This window comes from Miniopterus natalensis, chromosome 1, assembly GCF_054644295.1.
Source record: "Miniopterus natalensis isolate mMinNat1 chromosome 1, mMinNat1.hap1, whole genome shotgun sequence".
NCBI classification, from domain to species: Eukaryota; Metazoa; Chordata; class Mammalia; order Chiroptera; family Miniopteridae; genus Miniopterus; species Miniopterus natalensis.
In genome coordinates, this window is record NC_142081.1 from 125,421,585 (window position 1) to 125,448,634 (window position 27,050).

Sequence of the window (27,050 nt, forward strand, 5' to 3'; positions counted from 1 at the left end):
AACATGGATCCAATCAAAGTCACGGGAGTGATGAGATTAACGGAGCATGTGCCTCGAAAAGAGTAAAGGGCAGATTTGAAGAACGTTCATATTTACAAGAGATAAGAAAAAAACTGAAGAGTAGCAATAGAGGTAAGAGAAGTGAAACTGAGAAGAGGCTGGCAGATTTGTAAATAATGACATCATAGGTGATTGCTAATAAAAGTTTCAGTTAAATAATTGGGATAATCAGATTGCCAAAGCAAAAATGGTCAGGCAAAGAAAAGAGGCAACTTTTGAGAAGTTCGGTAATGAGAGGAAGATAAGGGTGGAGACTAATTTTCAGACTAGGGAAAAAATCCAGCAAAGAAATAAAAATATGGCAGGTGGGGTGGGGAAGATGAGAGATGACCACCAAAAGAGCCCAAAGGGAAGGGAAGTGATTACTATCAAGATGCAGAAGAAGGGGTGTGTTGTGGGTTGAATTATGCCCCCCTGAAAAAAGGTAAGTTCAAGTCCTAACTCTGAGGTTCTCTGACATTTGGAAATAGGGTCCTTGCAGATATAATTGGGTTAAGATGAAGTTACACTGGAGCAGGGTGGGTTCCCAATTTAATATGACTGGGATCCTTATAAGAACACAGCCATGTGACCATACGGGAAAAGACCACATGAAGAGGGAAGATTAGAGTGATGCATTTACAAGCCAAGCATGGTCTTGTCAACCTTGATTTTAGACTTGAGCCTCCAGAACTGTTAGGCCATAAATTTCTGTTGTTTTGAACCACCCAGTTTGTGGTACTTTGTTATAGTAGTCCTAGGAAACAAATACAGTTCAATTTCACAATGCAGGAAGGGAAAAAAGGGTAAGGGAAAATGTCATCCTTTTATTCCTATGTTGCATTTGGAAGGATAGCTGGTTTCTGGCTTGACCCTTCTGGTGAGGGTTTAAGTGAGTAAGCTCTAAACAGGAATGCTTCTGCAGATTGAACAGAAGTTTAGGGTCAGCTTTGTATTTTTGAGCCCAAACAACAGATTTGAGGAGATGCTTAGAGCAAAAATAACCAGGGATGAAAGGTGGGGCTTCTCTAGATCACTGAGACTATATCAGAAGCAAAGAACAAATGGCTGCATGTCTTCTTTTTCTGTAATAAATGCCATATATAGGAGGAAAGAGTATTGCATGAGTTAATTTTCTTTTACTTTAGGTAATCCAAGTACCAAAGAAATTTAAAACAATTTTACCTCAAAAGAAAGTGTAGTGATAGGTAACACTTCAAAAAATTACGACATGTATGCCTTACCATGGGCCCTGCCTAATAACAGCTCAGGTGCAAGGTAGTCTGGAGTGCCCAGGATTCGCCCGTCATCCACTGGGGCTGCACCTCTTCTCACACTCTTTGGAGTTCGATATGGAGTTTCTGACTTGACCTGATTTGGGGTCTGCCAATTTAAAAAGAGTTTTTAAAAGACAATAAATATCTTAATTCCTTTTACAGTGAAAAGAAATGTCAAAACAAAAAAGCTGGGCATAAAGGACATACGCACAGCCTTAATTTTGAAAAAGGACTCATAACTAATTATAATTACATAAAGTCCTCATATCTAATGATATTCAATAGCTTAGGCAACACCAACTATTTCAATAAGATCTGGATATGCAAGAAACAGTGAAAAAGTCGACAAGAAAAAGCTCCTGATAGCAAAGATTAACATAAGCTTAAGAAGTCACCGAGGGAGCCTGAGGTTGACAAATGACTGAGATATTAGAATAATACATAAGGTAGAACTAAATATAAATAACCTCTTGTGCTAACTGGAGTTTGAGTGTTTAAGATATTTTGTTGTCTCAAGGACTCTGTGAGACCAGCAGGATAGAGATCATTATATTCTACAGACAGATGGAAGAAAACAGAGGCTCTGAGGGTAAGGGACTTCTAAGTCTCTTAGTAAGTTCTGAATAGGAAACCCAAGTTGTAACTCTAAATTCAAGTTTCCACTTTTTTATTATGATGTCTCTCCAAGGGGGAAAAAAGATAAAGGGTTAGAAAATAAGAACAAAATAAGATACGAAATATATATTTTCAACTTTTTTTTTTTCTATAAAAAAGAGATCATCTAAATATGTTCTTAGAAGACAGTAGAGTGGACTTAAATATGTGAAAGTATATAGAACAGTACAACTACTAGCTTTACCTTTAAACTGCATTAAAACTTCCAACAATCCATAGATTTCCAACAAGTAAAACAAAACTATAGCCTTAATATCATATAGTTTAGCTGAGAGGCAAGAGTCTGGCCTTCATAGTTTACTTTTCTACCATCCAAAGAACAAAGTGTTAGAAAGTTATAACATACCTGATATGGCAAGGAGGGTCTCTCTTTTTGAGTAGGGGTTATGGCCATGGGATATGAACCACTATAAGCACACGAAATATCCATTGGATCTAAATTAATGCTCATTTTGGATGGTTCTGAATTACTGGATACATTAATATGGCTGTTAAAACTTCGAAAAGCTACAGCATTTCTTTTAGAGAAGGTTAATGTTTTCAACACCTCCGAAGAAGGAGCTAACATTTTTTGGTTACTTTCTTGGAGAGCAGGATTCCCATCACCTTTTGGTAAGCCACCTTCATGGCAGCAGAGTGATACACTAAGTAGGTCTTCAATATTTGATTCTTCGAAAGAAGATTCTTTGATGCTTTTGTTTGGATCTAATGACCGCTTTTCTAATGGACTTTCCATTAGAGAAATTCCAGGAAAAGATGAATCAGAGTCCATATAAATACTTTTAGAAGCTCTATCATCATCAGAACATAGAAAACTAGAACTTAAGTTGTCCTTGTTATTCTTGTCACAATCTTCATCCAGTTCACACATAAGGTTTTTTGCTATCATTGGGACGTTTGTTTTTTCTGGTGTTTGTTGTTTATCCATAAAAGAGTCAACCATGTTCTCCTTACTAGCACAGTCATTTTGCTGACTTCTAAATACCAATAACTTAAGGTTCTGAACTTCAGTCGTTAAGCCTGTACTTTGATTTGTATAACAATCTCTCATTTCATTACTGTGCTTATACTCTATACAGCTTTTTTTATTTTGTATAGTTTTCTGACAAGGACTGGAGTCAACTAATTCAAAATGTCTCTTAACACTTCTTTTCCCAAGGTGCTCTTCAACCAAACGAGCAGAATCCACAGCCCCCTGATTTGACTGATGAAAACCAGGCTGTGTTGTGTCAGCAGCAGTATTCACATTATTTATATCCAGTTCTCTTGCTTCCCAAGAAACCTGCCCAGAAAAGCATTTTTTAGCATGGTTTGCACAAGAGCTTCCACTGGCAGGAATGGCACCACTGTTCTGAATGGGAGAAAGGGCTAACTCAAGATCCTTCTTACTGAAACTTTTGGTCTCGATGGCATTTGTAGCTTTTGTACATAAAGGCTTTTCAACTGTGTCCCAACGTATCATTGCAGAGCCCAGTGCATCGTCACTTTCCTAAGGGGAGAGGGAGGAGCTTTCTTTAGTTGTATAAAGCTGAGATTCTTTAAGCTGCTAAACCATTGTCCACTTAGGTGGAATAAATGATCCCATAAACTATTATGCTATCTATTCCCATTTTCCAATGGGACAAAAGAACGATGATAACAGAGAATGAAAAAGCAACATAAACAATTACAGTATACATTTATACACATTATATTGAGAGAAATACTGGTCTAAAATGTAAATCAATTATTCTATAATACTTATTTGATAGTATATTATATGTTATTCAAATAGAACAAATTACACTTGATCTTAGCCAAAAGGCCAGGATGCGATCAAATAGAACAAATTAACAGGCAACATATTTAGACAAATTTTGGGGCTAAGGCTACATTATGCACCTACCTGCTTTGCAATAGTATGGATGATTCTGTTTTGAACTGCAAAATGTACAGGGCTTGATATGAATATAGTTAATAGAAAATTATAGATCAAAAATTTTATTAATGCAAACATGTATCACTTCAAACAAGAATAATAAAACCAAGCTGATAAGGAGGAGGCTACATTAGTGGTAATTTATAATGAAAAGCCAAAAATAACATGAGTTAAATCCATTGTTAATAAGTTGAATTAATGATACATTGATAACAAACTGCTTTTCTTGAAAACTGAATTCTAAACCATCTGCAGGTTCTCTTGGATGATATGAGCTCTGTACCTAATATTGCCAATTGGTGCATGGTAATCAGGATTTTTACAAGATTACTCAATTAGAGGTAATCTTTAATAACTTTAATAGTGCCTATTTTTGACATGTGAAAATGAAATATTTACTTAGTAGTAACACAGAGCACTTAGTCATGACCCAAACAAAACTCCCAAATTACACTTCATTGATCAGAGAGCACAGAAAATGATGCACTTGGGAATTAGTACAGGGTTTATCAGGGGTCCCCTGTCATTCTGCTGATCATAACTTAAGAAGCATCACTATAATCTAATCACTGCATTCCTCAGGGATGCAGAAGTAGGAGGAAGAAGGCAAAACTGTGTACAGTTGAAATAGTATATTTCTTTCTTGAATAGGACAAAAGTGAAATAATAGTACAAGGAATGCAAATCTGGTTTTCTGTAACATATACATATTACCTATAGATCAGCCTATAAGGAGAGAAGGGGAAAAAAAAAAGAAATCCCGCCTTAACTAAAAAATAATTTGACTTTACTCCTAAAATGCAAATATCCAACAATAATAAAGAAAATCATATGACTGAGAATAGAAGCAAATACAATCCAACGAAAGGTTTATTTTTGTGCACTAAAATTATTCTAATCTAATACTGTTATTATTATTATTTTTAATCCTCACTTGAGGATATGTTTCCATTGATTTGAGGAAGAGAGGTAGGGAGAGGTAGGGAAAGGGAGGGAGAGGGAAGGAGAGGGAAGGAAAGGAAGGGAGAGAGAGGAGGAGAGAGAGAAACATTGATCGGTTGCACCTGAACTGGGGATCAAACCTGGAACCTGGGTATGTGCCCTGACCGGGAACCAAATCTGCTACCTTTTTGAGCTACACTGGCTAGGGCTAATCTAACATTTTATTGAAATTTTATGAGGGCAGCTTTATTATAATTTAAATTTTTAATTCCTCTCAGATTTAACAGCTTTTAAAAAGAGCAAAAAGAGAATATATAAATTAAGTAAATTCATTCATTTAGCAAGCAATTTTCTTAGAATAGATACTTTTAAAGGTACACTTATATTATCTTTGTGGTGTAACAGTTATTTCTGATCCAGAAGAGTTGTCATTCCATTAAATGAGAAACTGGCAGAAAACAGTACAGAAGGAGGCAGTGTGTTTAAAAATAAGATATAGGTTAAAAAAAATCAACAGTAGGAAATTTTTAAAAAAAGTCTATTTAGATGCATAGAAGCCAAACATTTACTACCAATTTAGAGAAAAAATTTAGAAAGTTACATAAAGTGAGAATAATTTCACATTTGAATGAGAAATACAATATTTTTAAAGAATTTTACAGGATATACAGGAAAATGAAGACTATCTGGACTGTCATTCATGTAACAGTTTCATTTCCATACAGAATTTAAGTGAAAAGGTAAAACGTATTTCTATCAATTTCACATACATAACTGGTTATGGTTAAGATAAATTTCAGTCTAACCTGGCAATCCTTTTCCCATGTGGGACTGCTGTGGCATTCAGATTCCATACTGGATACAAAAGTGTAGGACTGACTACTGGCACTGGATGTAGCCAGCCTTTTCCTAGACTGGAGTAGATTAGAAGTTAGACACTTTACAGGCATTCCTGGGTTGGAGGCAACTGTTTCAAGACCTGTAGGGAAGAGAAAATATTGAAGCTTATGTTACATCTTTCTTAGTTCTTCACCGAACCTGAATCTTTACAGATAATTAAGCAAAGTATTAAGTATTGCACATCAGAGCTATTTCTTTTTCTTTTTTTGTTAATTCTCACCAAAGGATATTTTTTCCATTCAAATTTGGAGAGGAAGGGGGAAAGGGGAAGGAAAGGGAGAGAGGGAGAGGGAGAGAAAGGGAGAGAGAGGGGGGAAAAAGGGAGAGGAAGACAAAGGGAGGGAGGGAAAGAAACATAGGGGCAGAGGATTGAACCTACAACCCAGGTAGGTGCCCTTGACCGGGAATTGAACCAGTGACCCTTCAGTGTGCAGGACGACACTCTAACCAATGAGCCACACTGGCCAGAGCACATCAGAGCTATTTCTATTAAACATTATCCAATCTACAAGGATGGCTTTTGGTGTTTTTGGCATATAAATGTTGTCCTGAGAGTTAAAGAAATACTCTCAACATTTGTAAAGTAAAAATCAGGAGAACAGAACTAATTTATAATTAGGAGCAAATCCACTTCAATATTCATTACCCAATTTGAAACTTTTTTCCCTTTATTTTATTTTATTTTTTTAATCTTCACCTGAGGGTATTTTTTCCCATTGTTTTTCAGAGTGGAAAGGGGGGAAGGAGGGAGGAAGGGGAGAGAGAGAGAGAGAGAGAGAAACATGGATGTGAGAGAGACACATTGATTGGTTGCCTCAGGCACATGGCCCTGGTCGGGGTGGGGGATGGAGCCTGCAACCCAGGTATGTGCCCTCGGCCAGAATCGAGCCCAGGACCCTTCAGTCCCCAGGCCAACACTCTAACCACTGAGCCAAACTGGCTCGGGCCATAAGGGATTTCTTTAAAAACCACTGAGTAAAACAAGTAATGGTAAATTGGCTAAGAGTGAGCTAGTGGAAGAAAGCAGCACTATCAACACGATATATATTCCTTCATCGTATACATAAATAATGATGCCAAAAATTATCGCTCCTGAACTTTTAATTAGACACAACAGACAATCATGCTTTTACCAAAGACCATAATACATAAAATATGAAGATTTTATGCCTATATAAATAGATACCTTTATCTTGTTTTCCTTCTTCCAAAATGGGTGAACACAACTTTAATCTCAAATACATTTTTAATCTTACAGCTTTTTGATTTACTAAATCTTACTAGAACTTTAAATCTGGAAGAATTTCAAAGTCCATCTGAGACAACTTTCTTTTTGGTACATAAACCACGTCAGTGGAATTCCTGAAACTCAATTGACACTGACCTTGATATTTGACCACACTGTTCATCTGCCTTTCCCTGTAATGTGGAATTTGTGCCTAATCCAAAGCTATGTGCATACTGTGTATCTGCTAATGAGTTCTTTCTGGATCACTGATAAGATCAGACCATTCCCTACTTTGGAACTTTTGATGGCTCCCCTTTTCTACACTTAAATTCTAGGTTCCCTGTAAGGACACTTGATCCTTCCCAATCCATCTGCTAAGATTTCTTTTCCATTGCACATACTTCCCATTCTTACATAACACGTTAAGTCCCTAGGTGTGAAGGCAGAATACACTTCCGTATGTCCATGCCTTTGCTCAGGCTGGTGCCTCTATCTGAAATGCCCTTTCCCACCACTATACTTGGAGCTATTAAGTTCATGTTTCCTTTTCTGGGTCTAGCTTGGTTGGTATTTATTTTATAGGACTGTTGTTACCCTTTTATACCTGTAATCACCACAAAATTAAAATTTCTTCTGAGGCAAGGATGTTTCTTATCCATCTTTATATCCACACTACAGAGCCCTGAACCTATCTAATTCTGACTAGATTAAAGAACGACTAAGGGAGTTGCAATTATTTTTTCTTAAGCTAAGGCTATAAAACAACATAGGCATATTACGTATTTTAGCAATCTTTGTTTATCTAAGCTATATATATGTCAGCCATTTTCATTATTACAGTGGGTTTTGATAGAAGAAACAAGATTTCTTAATTTGGAGGAAAGGTAAGCAAACAGAAAATTGTACTTGCAATCAGGACTCAGCTTACCCATTTACTAGTGTGTAACTAAGCATTTTCAAATATTAGCTTTCTCATTTGCAAAAAGAAGACAACGTTATATATGTTCTAGATATGTACAGATTTGTTGACCAAATTCAAAATGAGGCAACATCCATGAAAACAACTAATACTAATTAATTATTCACATTCCCACGATGAAGAACATGACTGCAGAGAACTAAATAGTCCATTGTTGCCAAATTAAAAAGGGTGACGTTAAGTGCCATTCAAATGTTAAATGTACTCGCCTCTTACTGTACTTGACTTTGTCTTTTATTGTGTGCTACTTAAAAAAATTATAACTTTTGACTATTTTATTTCAAAAATCTTTCAGAAATAATTTTACAAAGACATAATGATATTATAGGTACTACATCTTCTCTATGTAAGATTTCCATAGATCCAATATAGTGAAATCTACGCAATGGTCATTCTAATGTTATAGATAATTGAAGAATATCTCATTAGCTAGAATTTTTGTTCTGTTGACTTAGAAATCTAGAACAATCCCTGTCAGAAATGGTGTCTACATAATGAAATATAGTAATGCCACAGAGTGTTCAAATTGCATTTTTAAATTGTTAAACTGATATTAGTAATAAACTATCTTTTCTTTTATACTCACATGATTTTAGTAGTTTGCTAGAATAAGGAGTACTGTCCCTTTGATCTATAGACATAGGACAAATTAGTCCTTGAGAAAGCTGTGATGTTTCAGACACATGGACTGAAAGAATATTTGCAGAGTCTTGACTTTTTTCTTCAACTGGTGCGTGCTATTAAAAAGAGAAAGACAAATACAAATGCTAACATTTACCTTCACAAAAACACCAACTAAGTGCATAGATAGTTATACCACCTCAGTAGATTAACTGTTAAAGTGACCTCACATGCTTGATATTTACATTCACTTTGATCATTTATTTAAAAAGAAAAACATTTAATATTTTAAATGGTAATCATGAAGGGCAATGTTATGTGATTTTTTTTCTTTTCTTATCAAGTACTTACAAATCCCAAAGAGCTGATGAGAGATAATACTTGTCCTGGGGTTCTTGAATAATCTTGCCTAGGTTTAGCCATTGATGGTGTTATAAGGATATCCATCATATTGATATCTATATATGGAAAGAAAAGTATATGAAATTCTTTAAAAACTTTAACTCTCGCCTGGCCAGCACGGCTCAGTGGTTGAGCATCAACCTAAGATCCAGGAGATCTCAGTCTGATTCCCAGTCAGGGCACATCCCTGGGTTGTGGGCTCCTTCCCAGTTGGGGGTGTGCAAGAGGCAGCCAATCAATGATTCTCACCATTGATGTTTCTATCTCTCTCCCTTCCTCTCTCTGAAATCACTAAAGATATATTTAAAAACAAACAAAAAACTTTAACTGTCATTGACTTAGTCTATAATCATCTGTTCTGAACTTTGCCCTCTTTCCACATTAAATTACTTACAAATTGGCTTGTGTAAGACAAATATACCCAGGAAAGCCAGGCACCATAGAGCAAACATAAAAAACTAAGCAACTGATTGAGATCATTAAAGACTGATAAAATAGTCTCTTGCTCTGGAATGAATAAAAACCAGTGTAATGACCCAAAGTCTTAGGGTTTCAGGGAGTACTCAGTCACTAAAAAGAATGTCATCTAACTGGCAGCAAAATAATTCTTGGTAAATCAAATATTAGAAAAGGAGATGGTAAGAAAAACTAAGAAAGAAATCAAAAGATAGTAGGAATATAAGTTAAATAATCTATTTAAGGAAGTAATACAAATTATGGGTTCTTTATGTTAACTAAAATGTGCAAGTGTAGGTCAAGATAGAAACTGACATAGATTTTTACAGGTTTCAGGTGGATAACACTGTAAAATAAAATAATTTAACATCCACACATAATATCATACTATTTTCTCCCTCATGCGGGAGGCAATCAATCCATGTATCTCTCTCCCCTCCTTCCACTCTCTCTAAAAATCAATGAAAAAAATATCCTCAGGCTCGGCCAGGCATGGCTCAGCGGTTGACCATCGACCTGGGATCCAGGCGATCAGGGTTCGATTCCCGGTCAGGGCACATGCCCGGTTGTGGGCTTGATCAATGACTCTCTCATCATTGATGTTTCTGTCTCTCTCTCTCCCTCTCCTTTCCTCTCTCTGAAATCAATAAAGATATATTTAAAAAAAAAAATAAAAAATAAACAAATTAAAAAAAAAAATCCTCAGGTGACAACAACAAAAAACGGTAAGGGAAGTATAGGATATAACTTTGCAAGGGATATAAAACTTTTGTAAAAAATTAAATATATTTTTATTGATTTCAGAGAGAGGGAGAGGGGGAGATAGAAACATCAATGAGTCATTGATCGGCTGTCTCCTGCACACCCCCTGCTGGGGATCGAGCCTGAAAACCGGGGCATGTGCTCTTAGTGGGAATTGAACTGCAATTTCCTGGATCATAGGCCCATGCTCAACCATGAGCCACACCAGCCAGACAGGGATATAACTCTTAAAAACTGAAAATTTGAACTTAACACATTTTATTTATACCCCATATTGATGAAGCAGTAAGTTCTTTTTTTTTGCTAGCTTAATAGTGTAAAATGATTCATTTATTATTGTTAATATGTGTGTATGAATTATGTGTTCACTTTCTTTGACCTTTGTTTACCAAAGTCTTATTTGTGGTAAATATATATGAATAAGTTCTTTAGGTATTAACTGTTCATCATGTTATAGTTATTTTAGCCATTTTACTGAAGTTAATTGATCAGAACCAGTTTCAGTAGGGATAAAAAAGTCAAAAGAATAGAAACTGTGAGTTTCTCTTTGAAGATCCAAAGATCTTCAAGGACCTTTGAGGGTTTAAAAATAATTATTTCCATTTTTCATCTTTAATTGAAAGAAAGGTAACATCACACCTTTTTAGTCTATTTTAGAACAAATAATCATCAGAAAACAGTGTAAGTTAATGAAATGTTCTGTCTAAAATTTGTTGGAATTTTTTTTTAATCCTCACCTGAGATATTTTTTTATTGATTTTAGAGAGAGAGGAGAGGAGAGAGAGAAACATCAATAGGTTGCCTCCTATAGGTGCCCCAAATGGGGATCTAACCTGAAACCTAGGTAAGTGCCCTGACCTGGAATCGAACCTGCAACATTTTGGTGTATGGGATGACACTCCAACCAGCTGAGCTACCTGGCCAGGGCTAAAATTTGTTGGATTTTTAAAAAGGTACTTACCTGTTATTTTTCTTACCTCTATTCAAAGTAACTTTGGAAAGGCCAAAATCTGTTAGTTTAATATGACCTTCATTAGAAATAAGCATATTGTCTGGTTTCAAATCCCTGCACGAACAGAAAAAAAACACGGATGACTAAAAGAGCTAGTACTAATGTTAGAATTTTCTGGGGGAGGGGAGTTACAGAAGTCTCACACTCTATTTTCTTTAAAATAAGGCACTCATTGGTGGCTTTGAAACTGTAGAAAAGTCTAAAAAGCAAATCACCTTTTGTATATATGAATCTACAACAAAGTTAATGGATTTAATGGTTATCTTTTGCATTGTTCATTAGATAGTCCATTAAAAGAAATCAGCCTCATTGGAAAAAATAAAGCTTAGGCTTTACCTACTTATCTCTTTCAAGAATGTTAAGATCAAGCTTTCATAGAGCAGAGCCACTAAACCTGACTTTCTTTGCACAGAGCAAAACATTGTAAATCAACTGGGATTATAAAATATAGTACTTTTGTATGATGGTAAAGGAATGGGAAAATGATTCAATATTCGTTATGATAAAATGGTATACTTATGCTCAAAGCAATGTATTATAAAAACACAAGGAGACGAAGGAAGAGTTGATGGAATCTATTAATTTGTATATGTCAGTAACAGACTTAAAATAACCTGGATATGTGGGCAAGTGGTTATGCAAATATTTACAACATAATGGGATTATTTGTGTTTTTAAGTAATAGTCCAGAGAAAAGTTAGTTTATACCTGTGAATGATTCCATGTCTGTGAAGGTAATCTAGAGCCAATGCCACTTCAGAAATATATTTCACAGCCATCTGTTCATCAAAATAACCATATATATGTAGGAGAGACTTGACATCTCCACCAATAAGATATTCCATTAGCTATCAAAAAGGAACATAAATGTTGCAAAATAAAACCAATATAATAACATTAAAATTTATATCATTTGAGCATCACAGTTACATATTTTGAGCATGGTTCTGAATGAAATACATTTTCTTGGTACTCCTCAGTCTGCATTAATACCAGGTATGATCATGTTGCCATATAGTTTTTAAGATATAACTTAAACTGTTTAGTCTGAACAAAAATTCAGACTCAACAGAAAGGTATAATAGTAGAATGATTTACCATATATTCTTCATGTAGATTAACCCATTGTTAGCATTTTGCCAAACTGACTTTCTTCCTCTCCACATAAATGACTATAATACTTGTTAATCATTAAGATAATTGTTACATAATAAACATAACTATTATTAACATCAGTAACACATAAATGCATGCATTTTTGTTCAAACTAAACAGTTTAATTGAAAAACTATATGGCAATATTAGCAACTGGTATTAACATATAACTTAAACCTCTGCTGAATAATTTGAGAGTAAGTTGAAGATATCATGACCCTTCGCTACTAAATTCTTAATCATGTATCTGCTAACAAGGATGTTCTCACACACTATGGCATAATATAATTCTGAGATCTTAACCCTAATATGATGCTGTTTTTATTGTCCATATTCACATTTCTCTGATCTCAATATTGTTCCCGAGAGCATCTCTCCCCATCCCCCATGCCTAAGCAGGAATCGTGAATGGGATTTAGTTGCCACGTCTCTTTTAGTGTCTTTTAATCTGAAACAGTTATTAGCTTTTTTGGGGGTAGGGGGGTAGTGGGCGGCAGTCTTTCATGCCATCTAATAATTTTCTTATGATTCAATTCAAGTTATGCATCTTTGGCAGGAATACTACATTAGCGATGTTGAATCCTTCTCAGTGACCCCCACCAGGTGAGATACTCAACTAACATCAGTGTGTTCTATTACTGGTGTTGTTAACTTTGATCACTTAAAGTTGTGACTTCCAGATTTCTTCATTGAAAAGTACAAAAGTACTTTTCCCCCTTTGTAATTAATAATTAATCTGGGGGAGATACTTTGATATTTTATAAATAACCTGTTTCCCAACAAACTTCATGCAATGATTTTAGCATTATGTAACTACAGATGATTCCATTATTGCTATGTGTGGTTGCAAAGTTCTATTATTCCTTTTATACATACAGGTTATTATTCTAAAATTTTCTATAGTTTTAAACTATAAAATACTGCCTACTAAGAACTTAATAAATCAAGGTCATTTCTTTCGTCCGTAGGTTAATAATCTCCCTGGTACATAGAAGTTAGTCGATATTTGTTGATGCGATCAATCACTGAAACATTTATTAAGCACAGGATCTGTGCTACATACTGTGCTAGTACTGGGAATTAAGCATGAATAAATGTAGTCATTCCCCTGAAGAGTTTATAGTTCAATAGTAGGGAAATAAGTAAACGGATACTGTATTTGAGCTTATGAGATGCTTATTTGCTTGTATCCTCAACAACAGTGATTACCAATCCTTTTCATCTTTGTCAGTCTATTTTATGGAATTCATAAAATCTAAGAAAGAAAAGGTGGACCAGTTTAAATGTTTATTTATATGGAGATGTAGCATCTTTACACATTATTTTTGGCCTTTTCTATTTCTTCTGTGAACCACTTCTATTCTTTGCCCACTTTCTACTGGGGTTTTTATCCTTTTTTATTGATTTGTAAAATCTCTTTACATAGTAGTAAAATTAGTCCTTTGTTTGTATTTATTTTTTAAAAATATATCTTTATTGATTTCAGAGAGGGGAAGGAAGAGGGAGAGAAAGATGGAAACATCAATGATGAGAGAGTCATTGATGAGCTGCCTCCTGCATGCCCCTGACTTCGGATGGAGCCCACAACCTGGGCATGTGCCCTGACAGGGAATCGACCTCTGATCTCCTGGATCCTAGGCTGATGCTCAACCACTGAGCCACACCTGGCCGGGCTGTCTGTGTTTTGGACAATAAATATTTTCTCCAAACATGTCATTTGACTATGTATATAGTATTTTGTGTCATGTTTTAAAATTTAAGTAAGTTTTATGTTGTGCTTAGTAAGTCTTGCACCATTCTATGATTATAAAAAATAGTGATATCAGTTTTCTTCTTGTACTTTTATGGATTCCCCCTTCCAGTAGATATCTCTGATATAAAGGGGGAACAAATGCACCTACCTCTATATCAGGTTTCATACCCACACAGAGGATTATTTCAAGTGACTTCAAAAAACAGAACTTGAAAGTATATCTCAAGGACAAAAAGAACTACAAAGAAATCCTAAATCGAATCCAGTTGTTTTAGTGTAAAACAATATTGGTATTGTTATTTTGAAAATATTAGACATACATATATTGCATGTTAAAGCAAATAAGTAATTTTGTTAATATTATTAGGATCTTAGATTCTCAGGGTAAAAAAAATACATATTTTCCCCTCCAAACATTTTTATAATTTATATATTTTTCAAGATGTTAAGCAAAAATTCTATAATTTCCATGGAAGAAAATGTCAGTATGAATTCATATTATATTTTCCTCTTTCTATAAAAATATGTCTCTCCTAGTCTGTCCACTGAAAAGGCCTAAAAGAAATGCCTACTGGCAACGGGCTTTACTAATCACTATTACCTAGACTGTGGTCTCTAAACACTATTTCCCATTTCCCAATAAAAGTAGCTAGACTTCCTTGCCCAGGTCTAGTACAGGACACATACAAAATATTCCTTAAGTATCTTGTCATGCCAGAAAGAAAGGACGCTATCAGAATGCTGGGACAGTATAAAAAGATAATTAAACAAAGAGGTTCCCACTCACTAAAGATGGGACAATTTAAATTTGACTACAGTGGATTAAATCACATGCAACCTATGTGTTATAAATCTATACAATTTCATAAATTCATAAAGATGCTTAATAAAAACTAAAACTATAAACATTTGGAAGCAGCTCTTCTGAAAACTGGTGATGAAAGGGAAAGTATCAAGCACTAATCCTGCTTTCCTCATAAAAGCTGTACTTCAGAGTAATAATTGGATGATAAGGGAAAATTCTTTATAGAAGAATTCCAGCTAATCAGAGCTAAAGCAATAATAAAAGTGTAAAAATCATCATCTTTAAGCCTTAATAAGATAATGTATCCAGGCAATGAATCAAAGGATGCTAAAACCCTTCCATGAAAGGTTGATCAGGTTCTTTAGGTTAATCTTTAGATTTTTGTGTATGTTTAACCATTTTCATAAGAAATGCTTTCATCTTTATGTTCCTGTTCCTAGAATAGCACCTGACACATAATAGTCAATTACATTTTTATTGTTGTGGCTAAGTTCAGTCATACCTTATCTTTTTTCCTCAAAATAGCTTCCCATTTCTAGGAAATCTTTTGTTTTTGTCTAAACCTGTGCTCCTCACACTTCAATGTGCCTGAGGATCGTGGAGTGGGACTTGAGATTCTGCATTTCTAATAAGCTCCCAGATGATGATGAGTTTCCTTGGCTGTGGACCATGCTTTGGGTATCAAGGATCTAAATCAGTGATGAAGTTAGTAGATAAGATATGATCTCCTATCCAATTTCAGGAATAGGAAAAAAAAAAATTATAGCTGTTTACTCATTCCACTCGTTTTAGGACACAGAATTGAAAAAAAATCTAACACGCTGAGCATGCTGACCTAGCCTATCAACCACCACTGTTAGAGTAGGGTTGTGGAAACCCCTGGCTGCCATAGGGCTAAGTCAGGATTGATGCCACAGCCAGTCACAGCATTGGGGAAGACACATATGTTGCCTAGGAAATAGTATGTGGTAAAGGTAGCAGAGAGCCCCAATAAGAATTAAAGGATCAAATAGTTCCCTACCTGCTTTGGAAATGACATACAATGTTCCCTTCTTTTTCTGTAAAGAGGCAGATAGTATATATTTTTAGGCTTTTGTTAGCCACATGGTCTGTTGGTACATGAGAGTAGACAATATGTAAACAAAAGGAAGAGGTTATTTGTGTTCTAATAAAACTTTATTCACTGCAATTCAAATTTCATATAATTTTCACGTATCATAAAATATTCTTCTTCCTTTGATCTTTTACCAACATTTAAAAAATGCAAAAAGTATTCTTAGTTCACAGGCTATACAGAAACAGGTCAGATTTGGGACATAGTTTGTCAACCACACTGGCTTAAAAGAAGGAAAGTCAGTTATTCTTATCCTTTGGTTTTCATTTTCTTACTGCTACTATATATTTTTTAACCCACTCAAAAAGTGCATATTCCTAAAAAGTAGACCCCCATCTCATGCTTTCTCAGAGCATAGGGATCTTCTGAGGGGCTGTTTTTAAGCTTGCTCTGAGTGTGAATTCCAATACAAATTGGTTATCTTCACACCAACATCTTTCCCCAACATTATCAGGTATTATCTCCCACAGAGGTCATTACAACCACATACTGCAATTCATGCTAAGGTATTTATTAGAGCGAGTTGTTTAGAATAATAAACCCCAACCAAAGAGTTAAATAGAAATTATGGAATTCATAAATAAATCTGTGTGATTCTATCAGGTCACCACTTTACTAAGTGGAAAAACACTGGTAGAAAAATAGTATTTACAATATGATCACATTTGATGCATTAATTAAACAATTGGTTTGTAACATTTAACATGAGTCTAAATATACTCACAGATTTACTGAAAGATTAGAAATATATTTAACCCCGAGGTACCAAAGGAGTTTTAGAATAGACTCTATTTTTATAATGTATCCTAAATGACCAGGTCTATAGTTTGAAGCTGTGTATCATGTTCTTCAATATTAGAGCTCTGCTCAATCTAAGTTTTGGGTATAGCAAAAGTTGAAGTTTGGCACAATTATGTTCCACTGAGATGCAAGAGAGCTTTAGCATATCAACGATAAAGGGCTTCCACTCTTAAGGACAGTCAGATCACAAATGGAATGAGCCTTCTGTTGATAAACATAAATCCCAGGTCTAAAATCTACATGCTGAAGTAAAATTCACCCACAGAAAACCACTTGTACATACTAAACAGAAGCTTTTGGAGTTACCAAAGTTAATCCACAGACCATCTCTGAAGTCAGAAGGACTTGTAGCATTTGTAGTCAAAATATCTGCCATCCTCACCTCTTCCTGCCTGCCCCCCTCCAATTCATTGGAATTAAATAGAGTGTAAGCTGCTCCTTTAAATGAAAAGCAAGCACCTCTCAAACTCCACACCCTCCAAATCCACCCCTTCCTAATATCTTTCTTATTATACACCAAACTTTAACATTTCTGTTATGTGTCTATTTTCCCCCTATTTATTGGATTTATCAGGGTGACACTGGTTAACGAAATTACACAGGTTTCAGGTGCACAATTCTACAACACATGGACTGTACACTGTATTGTGTTCATCACCCCAAGTGAATTCTCCATTCATCATCATTTATTCTCCTATACCCTCTTCCACCTCTCTCCCGCCCCACCAATCACCACACTGTTGTCTGTGTCCATGAGTTTTTCTCGTATTTATATGTCCTTTTCTTATCAAGTAAGTTTATCACTATGTGCCACACATTGTTATTCAGGCTTTATATTAACCTACTGAAATTTCATAACAACCTTTGAGATAGATATCTCATTTTGTAGACATGTCATTTGATGATAGGAATACAATCTGAGAACTGTCTTTATGCATTTTTGTCGTTGTACAAACATCACAGAGTGCACTTATAGAAACCTAGACAGTACAGCCAACTACACACCAAGGCTATATTGTACAACATATTGCTCCTATAACCCTGTACAAAACAACATGCGATTAAATAGAGCAGAAAAGAAAATGAAGCGATCAAGAGAGGCAGTAAACTCGAGATTATGGGAGTGCTACTGGAGTAACTAACACAGCATACTGTTTTACCACAAACTTTTTTTTTTATAAGTAGAAAGAGTATATTGTAAAATAATTATAAAAAGTATAGTATAGTAAGTACATAAGCTGGTAACATAGTCACTCATTATCATTATAAAGTATTATGTACTGTACATTATTTTTTCCCTCTGATTTAAAAAAAAAATTTTATTTAAAAGATTTTTTCCCATCACCATTTATTCCCCCTATACCTTCTTCCACTTCTACCTCCCCGCAACTGTACTGTACATTATTATATGTGCTATACTTTTATATGACTGGCAGTGTAGTAGGTTTGTTACCCCAGCATCACCACAAACACATGAGTAATGCACTGTGCTATGAAGTTGCAAGGTCACTAAAAGATAGGAATTTCTCAGCTCCCTTAACATTTTATGAGATCACTGTGCTATATATAGTCTGCTATTGACCAAAATGAACAACACATGATTAATTTTATGTGAACCTAGCTAAGCCACGGTATTCAGATTATTTGGTGAAATATCAATCTAAATGTTGCTGTGAAAGTTTTTTTTAGATGAGATTACATTTAAATCTGTAGATTTTGAGTAAAAGGTGTTTACCCTCCTTAATGTGGTTGGGCCTCATCCAACCAGTTCAAGGCCTTAAGAAAAAAAAAAAAGACAGAAGTGTAGTCCTCCACCTGTAGCCGCCGCCCCCATCCACACCCTAGCCAAAAAGAGGGAATTCTGCCTCTACATTGCTTTTGGATTGGAGCTGCAATGTCAACTTGTTAGGGGCAGAAATAGAACAATGGGGACTAACTATAGTTATAAGAAATATTAATCATGCTCTGTTAACTGGGATTGTTCTGTTCTGATTATAGAGAAAGCATTCTGACCTGAGAGCTGTATGCCCTGAGACATGGGAATTAACCTCGGAATGCAGCCCATTCTCCTGTTCCGAGTACTGCCTATCATCATGGAAGATTACCAACCTTGTGGCAGAAACAATGGAGGTGCCCATCCTTTGCGACCCCCAGCCCGCACTGCTTGTAACCTGTAACCATTATACTTCGCCTACTTCCCCATGCCGGTAGTTCCTACTTTCCCATGGAATCTTTGTCCTTCTACCCAATATAAGCAGCGGGCTTATGAGGGGAGATAGAGCAGATTTTTGTGGATGACCTGCTGCTCCCCCATACTGCCCACATTACTGGAATAAGTGCTCATGTATGATTCAACTCTGTCTCTGCTTAACAGGCTCAAATGGTGACAGGCAGCCCCGACCTATTCTTTGTCTGGTTTCAAACTCTTTCCTGGATTTACAGCCTGCAAGCCTACCCTGCAGATTTCAGACTGGCCAGTCCCCACAATCACTGAGGGCAATTCCTTAAAATAAACCTCCCCCTTCTCTCTCCACCCCCCCATTCTTTTTCTCCAGAGAAGTGTGACTAATAGGACAGGTAAGGTAACTTGGCCAAGATCCTAAAGCTAGTACAGTGGAACCTTAATTCTCGAACTTAATTTGTTCAGGAAGGCTGTTCGAGAAGCAATTTGTAATGTAAATTGAATTCATTCATTCCAGACCCCCAAATGATTCCGTTTTAATCTTCCTTATATACAGTACATGTCTAATGCACTGTTTAATCTATAAACAAACATTTTTTTTCTTAAGTCAATTGAATCACCGTCTACTGGCCTTAAACAAATCACTTTCAGCACTCGTTCCAGCATGTCTTCGAAGAAGTCAACGTGAGGCATCTTTGCTTTTTCACTTATCACTGCCTCTGAAATGCTATCACAGGCTAACTGCTTTTCCTTTATTCAAATCAACAACAGTTTTTCTTCCTCTTTAGTTGCCTATGATCATGTTTCTTTCACACCCTTAGCAACATTAGCACTCTTGATGGCCTCTTTATGTTTTAAAATTGTGCTAATCATCAATTTCACCAACAACAAAAGCAAAAAAAAAAAAAACCACAAAAATATTCACAGCACATTTTCCTCAGAGATTCTGACTCAAATTCTCTACTTTGTGGCCTGAGAGACACCTTTTGTCATGCTGACGTATCAGCATGAAAGGGTTGTTCAACAAATGACATAATTTTCCCATAAACAACTTGGTAGAGAACCGAATTGTTTGAGAACGGAGGTTTGACTGTAAATGCAAGAGCTGGAATTTAAACCCAGGTAATCTGAGCCCAGAGACTTTAGTCTTAAGTCACTGGGTTCAGTGATTGCTGATTGAAGACAAAAAAGTAAAACTGTTTACTCACCAAGTAGACATTGTTTGCTGACTGCAGTGAATAGTACAAATGGACAATGAAAGGACTTTTGCTTAGGGCTAGTGCATCCCTCTCAGCTTGTACCTGATGAGTCATATTTTTGTTGATCATGTCTGCTTTTTTGACAACCTACAGTAGATAACATGACGACAGACATTCATTTTATTTTTTAATTACAAATTGTTCTCAGGGTTGAAATTACCATCATGAAACAACAAGAGAGAGAAAAAAACATACATGTCATTTGTACCTCACATCGCCATCAGGAAACTGCCAGAAAAAGTTAATATGGAAAAAACAAAAGCAGAACATTTCAACATAGAATTGCTTATCTTGATATTAAGTTTCAGAAGTATTACATCCCTTTTGAAAAGGAAAAAGAAGTAAACAAATGCTCCTTGATTGCTCTGCATATTAGTAGGGACAAAAAAAGTTTCTGTTCTGCTCCTTTTTTTGTTGTTGTTAACCCTCGCTGGAGGTTATTTTTTTCCATTGACTTTTAGAGAGAGGGGAAGGGAGGGAGGGAGGAAAAGAGAGAGAAACATCGATGTCTCTCACAACAATTGGGCCCAACTGGGGATGGTATCGAACCCTGCAACCCAGTTATGTGCCCTTGATCGGAAATTGAACCCACAACCCTTTGGTGTGCAGGCCGACACTCTTAACCTAAGCCACACTGGCCAGGGCATGTTCTGCTCTTCTTATAACAAAGTAAAAGATAGTAACATTCCTAATAGCTCACAGATAACCAGGAACCTTGGCACAGAGAAATAGTAACTAATATACAGGGTGTCCCAAAAAAATGTATACACATACTTTGAATAATCATAAAGGCAGTGTTCATTAAAATACATTTCATTTTCAAAATTGAACTATCAGCTGTTAAAGTGTGTATACCCACTGCCTTTATAATTATTCAAAGTGTGTGCATACATTTTTTTGGGACACCCTGTATATGTTTTTTACTCCCGATTCTTTGAGGGATGGAAATAGAATCAGAAAGAGGGAGAATGTAGAAAGTTTGCCTAGAGAATAAAATCTTAAGAATGGTAAGAACTACTAAAACTTAGTCTCAAATACTGTCTTACAAAAAATAACTAATCACTTTTTTCACATTTCAAGGTAATTGGTACAGAGGCAAAACTATAATCTACATTAAATGTGGAGCCCTAACTAAATAGTCAGTAACACTGAGATCAAGTTCCAGAACTATCTCAAGGAAAAGAAGGCATATTACTTCCAAAGATTCATTAGAGTATTTAATAAAATCATGAATACATTGTAAATTCCAACCTTACATCCTTACCATAAGAAAACTGTGGGAAATTGGCAAAGCCAGTTTGTAACATGATTTCACCTATCATCCCACTAGAATAGAAATTTTATTTGGGCAGGTTTGTTTTGTTCACCACTGTAGCCCAGATCCTACAAATGAAGCAGGTGCTCAATAAATACTGAAAAATGAATTGGTGTTTTCATTTCAACAACTGATAATGACTGATTAGTAAGTACAGTAGAAGGAAAAGCAAAACATCTTGGGAACACAGGAAGCAAGGAAGAGTTAATTTCAATGGGATGGGTCTGAAAGGTCAGGGAATGTTTGAAGGGGGGCTAAGATGAATCTTAATACATAAATAAGAAGAGAAGGGTAGAAGTAATTAAGGAGGAAGCAAAATAAACATAAGCCCAGAAGGAAGACAAAATGCAGAATTTAGGGACTAGTCAATTGTCTGGAGTGGCTAGAACACAGGATATGTGGAAGATATGCGTGGAAGTTTAGAGCCAGAATGAAGCAGGAATGTTTTTTCTTCTTTTCTCTTTTTTTTAAATGAATGCTTTTCTAAGGAGTTTGGACTTTAGCTTTTATGCCACAGCCTAAGGAAGGGATGAAAAAATAAAACAGTGATTCCAGTTAGGGGGCTATTCCAATTGACCAGGTATGGAAATGAAGGCCTGTTGAACCTCAAAAACATGTCAAGTGAACAAAGACCAAAGACCATATAGTGTATGATTCTATTTACATGCAATGTCCAGAAAAGACAGCCTATAGAGATAGAAAGTAGATTGTTAGTTACCTCGGAGGGGTGTAAACGGCAGTAGGCACTGCAAATGGGCAGGAGAAATCTTTTGGGGGCGGTAGAAATGTTCTAAAATTGGACTGTGGTGGTGGTTACCCAATCTTTAATTTACTAAAAAAACAAATTGTATTTTTAAGAAGGAAGAAAGAGAGAATGAATTAAAGAGGAGGAAGACAAAATGAAGGGCAAACTTGGGGAGGGGATGGAAAGGGTAATAATGTGAGACAACTTACAAGACTGGTTGAGAAGATAGGATACACAGATGAGGCAGACTGCCTGGCCAGGCCTGGCTCAGCGGCTGAGCATCGACCCAGGATCCAGGACATTGCGGTTCGATTCCTGTTCAGGGCACATGCCCAGGTTTCAGCTCGATCTCCAGTGGGGGCCATGCAGGGGGCAGCCGATCAATGACTCATCATTGATGTTTCTATCTATCTCTCCCTCTCCCTTCCTCTCTCTGAAATCAATAAAGATATATTAAAAAAAAAAGATGAAGCAGAGGAAAGTTAAATGACTCAGGTTATGACAGGGATGATGGTGGTGGTATTAAAAGGAGGTTCAGAGTTTAGGTAGTTAGGTGGCGAGAGCTGGTTAAGGTTAGGCGAGTACAATTTGGAGATGCCTGCTAGACATTTACATAGCAATGTCCAACAGAAAGTTGAAACTTTCTCCTGCCACTCAGACTGCTGCTTCTTCCCTTTATCATGTCCACTAATTGCTGAAACTGTGAGATTGGATAAGCAAGAATGGCCCGAACAGCTTCAAACACATTGAAAGCTCTTGAATGCTTTTGAAATGCTATATACTGCTGCAAGGATAAAAGACTGATTTAGGACATATTTCAGTTTCGTCTTTGAATAAAAATACATTCTAGATTTATAATGGAAGGTTTGATGAGAAAAAAACTAGGCTGTTTAATGAGATCTTCTGGTCACGTAGTAGGCCAAAAATTAATTTTGGTCAAACTGATGTAATTAAAACATAATTTGGAAAATAACTTTTTGAAATATTAAGTTGCAAACTTAATCCTTGTAAAGGCCAAATCCGTATAAAGGACTGAGAAGTTCCGGCGTCTCCTAAGCATTCGCGGTGTGAAGGGAAGGGCGTGGCCGAGGAGACGACCGACTAGCCTGCGCCGGCGTCACCCCAGGTGAGAAGTCAGCAACCAGGCCGCTCAGTCTAGTTGCTCCCGCGGCCCTGGGGCCTGCTCAGCTCAGGGGGCAGACATAAGGGCCGAAGGGCCGGACTCTTTCCCTTGCTTTACTCCTTGGCTTCTTACCTTGACCGCATACAACTTGCCGCCTTTCTGTCCCAGATACACCTTCCCAAAGGCGCCACGGCTAATGGGCTTCACTATGGTGAATTCCTCAATGGAGGGAGGTCTTGGCACCGAGATGCTATTCACGCATTTCCCTGCAGCCGAGCCTTTTCCACTCTCCATCTCGCTCCCCGCGGTGGGCTCCATTGCAGGCAGCCCCAATTGAAGCCGGCAGCAGCCGCCAAAGTCCCTGTCCCAGCCCCAACTCCCGCCAACTGGGTTCAAAGTAAGGCTCCGCCCAGGCCGCCCGCAGGCCGTGACGTCACCACGCCGCCGCGCTTGCGGAGTGCAGCCCTGCGCGGCCCCATTTCTGTCACTTGCCCTTCGAAGACGCTGAAGGACCCAATAGGCGCGACGGCCCGGACGCTGGGAAATTCTCCAACCAACCACTGCCCTGCAGGGCAGGGACCACTGCGCACTTTGTCATGAGAGGGGGTGGGTAAGGCGGTGCCGCAAAAAATAAAAGGGACATCGGGTACCTGAATCTGAATCGCGGGATCTGAAGAGTTTACTCCCGACCTTCAAAGGAGGCTTTTGGGACCCTGACTTTGCTTTTTCGTTTTTAACTCCTTGTCGACTTACCCTCTTCCCCTCCACGGCCCCCGAATTGTAAACCGTTTGTGTTTGTTCTGGAAAATGGTGGCTAGTGAAATCGTAGATGTGGAGAAACTGGAACAGCAGGAATGGGGCGGTGGCCCTGTAACCTGATATTTTAACAGGATGTAACTTGCCTGACTGAAGCAGATTCGAATCAAGAATTAGAATTTTCTACTTATTGTGAGGCAGATAAAGAACACTAACTTGTAACACAAGACCTCACAGCTCACTCTGTTCCAGTCGGGACACAACTCATTGCATAAGGAAGCAGTGGAAAGGTTTAACAGGGCGGATGCCAGTCCCTAAAAAAAAAGGAAAAATACAGCCAGAGAACTACTGAGGTCAGCAAATGTACTATTCAACATCAACATCAACTACTTCGGGGTCCAGCAGCACTGGCAGAAACACCACCGGAAGAGGCCGAGTGCAACCGTACGCCAAGATAGGCGGTGCTCCCCTGCCCCGGAAGTACTGTTGCGTTAGCGCTTTGCTTTCCGCCTGCCTCGGAAGTACTGTTGCGTTACAGCTTTGCTTTCCGGGGCAGATTGTCGATGCAGCAGCTGTAGGAAGGGGCGGCCATCTTCCGTTTCTAGGAAGAGCGCGGGTAAGGGGAGGGAGAAAAAGAAGGGGGGAAAAGGGCTCAGCGCCTCCCTGCCTGGCGGTGGACGGAAGGTCAGTTTCAGCAGGCGGGTGAGGTCGCTGAGGGCCCGGAGGAGATGTTTTCCTTTTCGAGCACTGTGCAGCCCCAGGTGAGTCCCGGCATCTAGTCCATCTGTCCCCAATCTCCTACCCCCCATCACCGCCCGCGTCTGTTTGCCATTTGCTTTTCTTGGAAGCGGTTTCTCTTAAGGGATCGTTGGAGGGAAGCGATTAGATCGACACAAGTTCTGGGGGCGAGAACGAATCGGGTATCGCAGAGAGTAAAGGGCAGACGGTGAAGCAGTGGCATGATATAAGCGTGATGGAGAGCTTGCCTTGTTGAGTTGATTGCGTGGAATTTTTGCTAGAGGATCCATCGGGCATTGTTTAGTGCCGGACATTCAGGGGGTGGAGATTGGATGGCGGAGACGTCTTTGCCATAGATGTGGAGGAAGCAAGTATTTACTTTTCTATTTTTGCCCCCTCCGATCCCCTATTTTTTCTTTCCCTTTAAATGGAATTTAACAGAAACATACTGTAATAATTGGAATAATGTGCCACAACGTTTTTTTTTGGACCATAAATGACTAACAAATGGGTATTTTCAAGTTATTGGCTGCCTGTAGTTAAATTTTGATTCAGCTTCCAAAGATGGGGCAGAGAAAAATGATTTCGAAGGTTTTTCCATTATCTTCTCTTACGACAAATCACTTGTATCAATGTTTTGTTTTCGGTTTATTTTTAAATCTCTTTTCATAGTAACATTTTCTGCTTGGCTATTGTTGGCCATGTGTCTTCACATGTTTTTCACGTGGTCTTTTCTCTGTGTCATTTTGAAAAGTTTTTTTTCTTGAGAGTTCTTACAGTTTTGCAAATGGGTTTTGAAAACATTCAGATTTTAAAATAATTTTTTGAATGCTCTTTAGTTTCTTGGTTTAAACATATAATTATGCCCTGGCAGATGTGATGTCTTCCTGTGCATCAAAAGGTCTTGGTTTGGTTCCTGGGCAGGGCACAAACCCAGGTTTTGGGTTCGGTCCGGGTTGGGTTTATGTACAGCATCAGTAGGTGTTTCTCTCTCTGTCTCCCCCTCCGTCTCCCTTACTCTGTCTCTAAAGTAAAAAAGTATATATATTTAAAAAAGCCATATAATTATGTTCCTTTGTGTAATTTGTACATTCTTGGGTTTTGTGTTGTTTGTTTTGCTGGATAATAGAAAATAGAAGTGATTATTTACTGGGAACCAGTAATGTGCCAGGTAAAAAAAGCAAATGTAGGATCTTGATGCTGATGTGAAGTAAAAGATGAGTAGAGTTAGTCAAGTGAAGAATGAATTGGAGCCCTGGCTGGTTGTGGCTCAGTTGACTGAGCATCCTCCCATGCACCCAGAGGTAATTGGTTAGGTTCTTGGTCAGGGTACATACCTGGTTCAGGGCTCAGTCCCCAGTAAGGGGCATGCAGGAGGCAGCTAATAGGCAGGACTGGACATATTTTCAGTTAAGAATGCTACCTCAGTGAATCCAGAAGAGGGATAATGCACAATTAAAGTAGCTTTGGTTATGGAAAGAAGGGGATGAGGTTTATTTTGGGGAAAATAGAATTTCATGAGGGATTGGATTTGAGGGGTAATGGGAAGAGGTGTTTCTTGTTTGATCAGCTGCGTGCATGAAGGCATTATTTACCAGCATGACAATGTGTGGAGGATTACCAGTTGTTTGAAAAAGAAGTTAGACTTGGCCTATTAAACCTTTTGAAATTGAACTTCAAGAAGTTTACGTCAAGAAGGCCCTATTTTAGGAGAATTTATCAACAGGTAGATGGAGAGTTAGTGGTACATGATGTTGATAGAGATTTTTTAATATAGGTAGTTTGAACCAGGCTTAGACGTATAGGACCCTTATGCATTTTATGCTGTGAGAGTTGGTAAACATTTGTAATTCTTAGTTGCTTAATTGGATAAATACATTTGAATTTAAACTGTAAAGTTAGGAAAGACACAGAAGGTAAACTTTTTCATTGAAGAGATCAAACCAGAATTCTAGTCAAGATGGTGATTAGATCAGTGCTGTACTCTTCCACAACCATATCAAAATTACAACTAAACTACACAACAACCATAATTCATGACCGCCTGAAGTCTAGCTGAACAGAAGTCCTATAACTAAGGATATACAGAAGCC

The 27,050-nt window shown here is 37.4% G+C and overlaps 2 protein-coding genes across 5 annotated transcripts in view; one reads left to right on the top strand and one right to left on the bottom strand.

Moving 5' to 3' along the window:
* The window catches only part of MASTL (microtubule associated serine/threonine kinase like), a 32,378-nt gene extending 8,597 nt beyond the window's left edge, over positions 1-23,781 (bottom strand). The window contains exons 1-9 of one of the 4 annotated variants that reach the window (XM_016219421.2): positions 23,596-23,781; positions 20,230-20,367; positions 11,920-12,059; positions 11,177-11,265; positions 8,931-9,037; positions 8,545-8,695; positions 5,658-5,830; positions 2,338-3,480; positions 1,284-1,422 (exon numbers count right to left, since the gene is read on the bottom strand). In XM_016219421.2, coding sequence (XP_016074907.2) covers positions 1,284-1,422; positions 2,338-3,480; positions 5,658-5,830; positions 8,545-8,695; positions 8,931-9,037; positions 11,177-11,265; positions 11,920-12,059; positions 20,230-20,367; positions 23,596-23,781 — 2,266 coding nt within the window. Of the gene's footprint in view, positions 1-1,283; positions 1,423-2,337; positions 3,481-5,657; positions 5,831-8,544; positions 8,696-8,930; positions 9,038-11,176; positions 11,266-11,919; positions 12,060-15,945; positions 17,215-20,229; positions 20,368-23,595 lie in introns of those variants that run through there. The other 3 variants (XM_016219424.2, XM_087825622.1, XM_016219423.2) reach the window with 3 other exon arrangements.
* Positions 23,782-24,864: 1,083 nt separating this feature from the next.
* The window catches only part of YME1L1 (YME1 like 1 ATPase), a 52,548-nt gene continuing 50,362 nt past the window's right edge, over positions 24,865-27,050 (top strand). Inside the window, exon 1 of the mRNA XM_016219416.2 lies at positions 24,865-24,980. Coding sequence (XP_016074902.1) covers positions 24,948-24,980 — 33 coding nt within the window. The 5' untranslated portion in view covers positions 24,865-24,947. The remainder of the gene's footprint in view (positions 24,981-27,050) is intronic.